The sequence below is a fragment of the Sinocyclocheilus rhinocerous genome, unplaced genomic scaffold (assembly GCF_001515625.1).
Source record: "Sinocyclocheilus rhinocerous isolate Xijiao unplaced genomic scaffold, SAMN03320098_v1.1 scaffold1356, whole genome shotgun sequence".
NCBI lineage: Eukaryota > Metazoa > Chordata > Actinopteri > Cypriniformes > Cyprinidae > Sinocyclocheilus > Sinocyclocheilus rhinocerous.
The window spans coordinates 39607-45119 of record NW_015659701.1 but is presented as its reverse complement, the minus strand read 5'-3'; the positions used below and the strand labels follow the sequence as shown (position 1 = coordinate 45119).

General features: G+C 36.9%; 1 protein-coding gene across 1 annotated transcript in view; it reads left to right on the top strand.

Annotated features, from left to right (window-relative positions):
- LOC107724036 (gastrula zinc finger protein XlCGF57.1-like) overlaps positions 1 to 3605 on the top strand; it is an 18659-nt gene extending 15054 nt beyond the window's left edge. The window contains exon 3 of the mRNA XM_016532811.1: positions 2224 to 3605. Within this exon, the coding sequence (XP_016388297.1) occupies positions 2224 to 3551 (1328 nt within the window). The 3' untranslated portion in view covers positions 3552 to 3605. The remainder of the gene's footprint in view (positions 1 to 2223) is intronic.
- Positions 3606 to 5513: the final 1908 nt, after the last annotated feature.

Here is a 5513-nt window from a genome sequence, read left to right as displayed (position 1 = left end):
TTTGTAACGTTTGGTTGCTTAACTATTAATCATTTTGTAGCCTAAACATGGCTTTATACTTCAGTCATGTTCTATCCGTGTAAAATCCTTCACATGCGCAAAAATGTTTGTTAGGGTGCTGCACGCTGATTTTACTGCGGACCTTTTAAAATAAACAGTGTAACTTTTATGTTTGGTTGACTGCATTTTAGTTTGATGATGAATGGCTGAAATGTCAGGCAACGCTAGAACTAATGTTGTTTGTGTGTGTGTGAGGGCCCTGTGCGATCAGATCCGATAAAACAAATAAAAATATAAATAAAATGCATTAAGAGTGTCACAAAAACGAGTGTAGCCTACACTTGTTGCACAGTTTTTTTTTCTTTTGTTAATCTGTTAATTATATTATAGCCTATTATATATTTAGTGTGGTTCTATTCATTTTATTCCTTTTATAGACGTAATTTCTGTTTTTCTCCGTTCACAGAAGCGCTGCAGGTGCGCGATGCGACAATGTGTGAATCCTCATGGTCTGTTGTTTACGTTGATATTTGCGCATATATAGCTAAAGCCCTGAATAAAACCAAAAAAACTAAAGATATTCTAATCTTACTGGTCAGTGACAGACTAATGAGCTTCGGTTGTCGGTCAGGAAAATAACCTAAATGAACAAAATGCTGTCATTCTACAATTCTCCACCAGATTCATATGCTGCGCGCAAGTTCAGGCTAACTCAAAAACTTGCATACACGAGCTGAGACCAGACGTGAGATTTGATTGTAGATTGAAGTTTTGCGTTGAAACGACCGTCGTACTTTCGTTTCGTAAATGAGGCCCATTGGCCCTTAATTATCAATTTAACGCACAAGGAATAAAAAAATGAACCAAAACTTATCATATACTCAACTTGTCGCAGTTTTTTTCTTTTGTTTTGTTAATCTGTTAATTGTTTAAGTGAAATATATTTTGTGTTGTCCTATTTATTTTATTCCTTTTATATATAGAATTTTATTCTGTTTTTCTTCCATTCACAAAATTGCTGCAGGTATGTGATTTGACCATGTGTGAATTAGGGATGGGCGATATGGGCTTAAAAATATATCACGATAATTTCTTATGTGTATTGCGATAACGGTATCAATGACGATAATTTAGGGAATCCTGTTTCTTTAGAGAAAAGTATTATCTTTCCTATTTTTACCCAAAATAGGGTGTTGTGAGCATTACTGAGTACACACTTAATGTAATGACTGTTTAATTCATACTGGAAGCCGGAGGGTGCCCTTGCGCAGAAACTCCACATATGCATAGTAGAAGTAATGCTCCAGGAAGAAGTATCCAGTGATCGCTGTAGCAGAATAAAACGCAGATAAAGAAATTTTAACTGAGGAAACCTGAAGACAATAAACATGCGATTGGACAAAATATATAGTATCTGTTCTTCAAGCAATCTTGGGTATTTTTTATAAGGATAAAATTAGCTATATAGAAAGCATGTCAATAAATTAAAATATCTTTGTTGGACAACAGGTTTGTAAACGACTCATACACATGTAAAACTGTGTGGCACACGTGCTACTGTAGTACATTTACTCAAGGCTCAGACCGATTTTTGTCGCACTGTACAGCCCTATCCAAACCTGTTCCAGATTGTAGAAGGAGCTGCTCAATTTCACGTCCGCCTTCCTTCACGTCACTCCACAGTCGCACACAGAAATGTCAACAACTAGACTTTATCGTTATTATCGCGGAAAGACGAATTCTTATCGTGTGGAGAATTTTTACCGGTATATCGCAAACGATAAGATATCGCCCATCCCTAGTGTGAATCCTCATGTTCTGTTGTTTATGCTCCTATTTGCACATGTAAAACTAAACCCCCGTGTAAATCATATATTTGTGATATTTATAATGGGTCACAGACACATCCATTCTAATTTACACAAGCACAGATCCGAGCGCACAAATCAACTTACGACACGGTTAATGTGATTCATGAAACGTTTGTTTGCTGTCAATCCCATCACACAAATGATGGATCAGATCATAAATAATGGAGACAAACAAAATGTGCAGAGTGGTGGGTCCCCCGGACCAAGGTTGAAAACCACTGCCTTATTGTGTACAGGAAAAGATGGTGTATACAGCGTACATGTTGTTGGTTTTGATGCTTTGAATGTCTAAATAGTTTGATGTCTTTTGCTTTGAGCCTAGTTAACTTGTATTTGCCTTTTTTCACTTTAGACCTGATGACGCTGAAGGAGGAGAATCTCAAGCTTGATGAAATGGAGCAGAAGTATCAGTATGAGAGACATCATGATTTTATGACTGAAGAAATATCCAGAAAGACTGAAAAGACTTCCTCACAAAAAAGAGGTCAGAAGAAAGGAACTAAAAGGTATTTCACCTGCCAAGAGTGTGGAAAGAGTTTTGATCAAGTTGGAAATCTTAAAGTCCACATGAGAATTCACAAAGGAGAGAAACCTTTCACCTGCCAACAGTGTGGAAAGAGTTTCAGTGAAAAAGGAAACCTTACTGTCCACATGAGAGTTCACACTGGAGAAAGGCCTTTCACCTGCCAGCAATGTGGAAAAGGCTTCTCTCAAAGAGGAAACCTTAAAGTCCACATGAAAATTCACACTGGTGAGAGCTCTTTCACTTGCCAACAGTGTGGAAAGTGTTTCACTGAAAAAGGAAACCTTAAGGTCCACATGAGAATTCACACTGGAGAGAGCTCTTTCAGCTGCCAACAGTGTGGAAAGAGTTTCACTCAAAAAGGAAACCTTAAAAAACACATGAGGATTCACACCGGAGAGAAGCCTTACACCTGCAAATTATGTGGGAAGGGCTTCACACGTGAACTAGGCCTTAGTTATCACATGAACAGTCACACTGGAGAAAAACCATTCATATGTGGTCAATGTGGAAAGAGTTTCACTCGTAAAGTGACCCTTGATACCCACATTAGAGTTCACACTGGAGAGAAGCCATTCGTATGTGGTCAGTGTGGAAAGAATTTTAGATGTAAAGAAAACCTTAATCAGCACATGAGGATTCACTCAAGGGAGAACTGTTTTATATGTCAACAGTGTGGAAGGAGTTTCACAAACATGAAACGCCTTAAGAATCATTTAATAACTCACACTGGAAAGAAGCCTTTCATGTGCCATCATTGTGGAAAGAGTGATATAAATAAAAGCAACCTTCAGACTCACATGAGAACTCACACTAGAAAGAGGTCTTTCACATGTCTTCAGCGTAAGAAAAGTTTAAGATATCAAAGAGGCCTGAAACGTCATTTACAAATTCACTCTGGAGGAAAACAATTTAATTGCAATCAGTGTAATAAAAAATTCCTGTTGCCATCACACTTACAGATACACCTGAAAAGCCATGCAGATGTGAGACCCTATTCGTGTTCTTTGTGTGGAAAGCATTTTAAATGGCCCAGCAATTTACTATGGCACCAGAAAATACGTGTCTGTGTAAAATTAAGGCTACGCTCACACCACAGTTGTGAAAAATCAGATTTTCTGCTTTTTTGTGAATCTGTTCACATGACATTTAAATGATCAGATACACATCTAAACAAGTAATGCTTCTACAACCACCACCCCGTTTTTCACCTCCATTGTTACTTAATTTATTTGCATTAAACCTCTTTTTACTTCACCATTTTATACTTTGAGGCTTCCTATTTTCTTACGTACAGTTGAACTCATGTGGCCATACCTCACCATCACCTTTGGTATACTTTCGGTTGTGGTGGATGCCCTCTAATTTCGTCTGTATAGAAGCGTCACTCCATTTCTTATATTGATACTTTAGAATCAAAATATTAATTAAACTGTCTTGTTGTGAAATGCTTCAATGAAAAGAAATATTATAAATAAAATGACATAAACTGAATGGAAATATTGAACATCCCACTGCATTATATAGGATTCATCTCCAAATGGTTCATTCTGTGTAAGAATTTTGTATTTATTTATTTTTTTGATTAACAAAATACATGAAGAAGAAAGCTAAAATATTGATGCTATGGATGAAAATTGCCTAAAAATCCACTGAGTAATCCATTTTTTGTAGAGTTCTAAAAATGTCAATTTCCTCTTGAGATTTGGACGTTTTGTGACGTTACATCTTTTGAATGGGTATTCATTCCCTTGTGTCCCTCTGGTACTATGAAAAGGTTCCCGCGGTGCGAAAGGCCCTAATGTCTTTGCAGGATACTAGGGGGCATTGTCCAATCAATTAAGGGCCTTTCCCAATTTGTGGATATTTTACCCGATTAGCCCTAACCCACTAGGCGCTAGTTTTAGGGATGGGGATAGGGCTGGGCCTTCATCATTTTATCCAGTTGGGTAAAGCGGTTGATAAAAGCCCATTGATTGGGAAACTCCTTTCTTGTTCTGCAGAAACCCTTTCCTGTGGCATCATTTTCTGAAAAGGGTTTCATTATCACTGGCTTATGATTGGATGCAGAGTCTTGTAGGCTTGAAGTTTGAGGCGGGCAAAGACCAAGTCAGAGAAATGGCTTTGCAGCAAAACATAACTTTAAAATGAGACTCTCAACAGGAAAGACAAGAAACTAAGTAAAAGAAAGAAGAGTGTGGTGATTTCGGCCAAGTGTATTAAACAAGAAAAACAAAGCGTCCATACAGCTACAATAAAAGTTATAACCTGTTGATGAAAGCGTGTAATTCAATGCAATGCCTCAGATACAGCCATTCTAATGACAAACAAAACACAAATCTCTGTCATTCGCTGGTCAAAAACCTTAACTCCATGAGATTGATATTCATAAAATGTTAAGTGCAAGTGTCTGATAACTCTGACGACGCAGTTTAATTATTGAAAATGTAAAAAACACTTTTCTATCTTTGTTTTTTTCAGTGCTTAGTGGTGTGCCGTAGGATTTTTTATTTATCAAAACTACCCCCCACACTATTTACTATTTAAAAAAAAAAACGACACTATTTACGCCACTGCCATACCCTATGGTTTTGTGATACGCCGCCACTGCCAGAAACACAAACCGTCTATAATGCTTGCAAGAGTACATCATAAAATATAATCAGAGGTACAATTAGCATCAAGCTACACTTCAAAATTTATGTGATTATTAAAGGGATAGTTCACCTAAAAATGAAAATTTTGTCATCATCTACTAACCCTCATGTCGTTCAAAACCTGTATGAGTTTCTTTCTTATGAAAGAAAAAGAAGGTAAATGAACATAAAAGAAGATTATTTTGAAGAATGGTCCCCATTGATTTCCATAGTATTTCTTTCCTTACTATGGAAGTAAATGGGGACCAACAACTGTTTGATTACCAGCATTCTTCAAAAGAATCATCTTTTGTGTTCATAAGAAAGAAACATACAGATTTGGAATGACATGAGGATGAGTAAATGATGACAACATTTTCATTTTTGGGTGAAATACCCCTTAAAGGGGAGGTTGATTGTGATTTCACTTTTTTAACTTTAGTTAGTGTGTAATGTTGCTGTTTGAGCATAAACAATATCTGC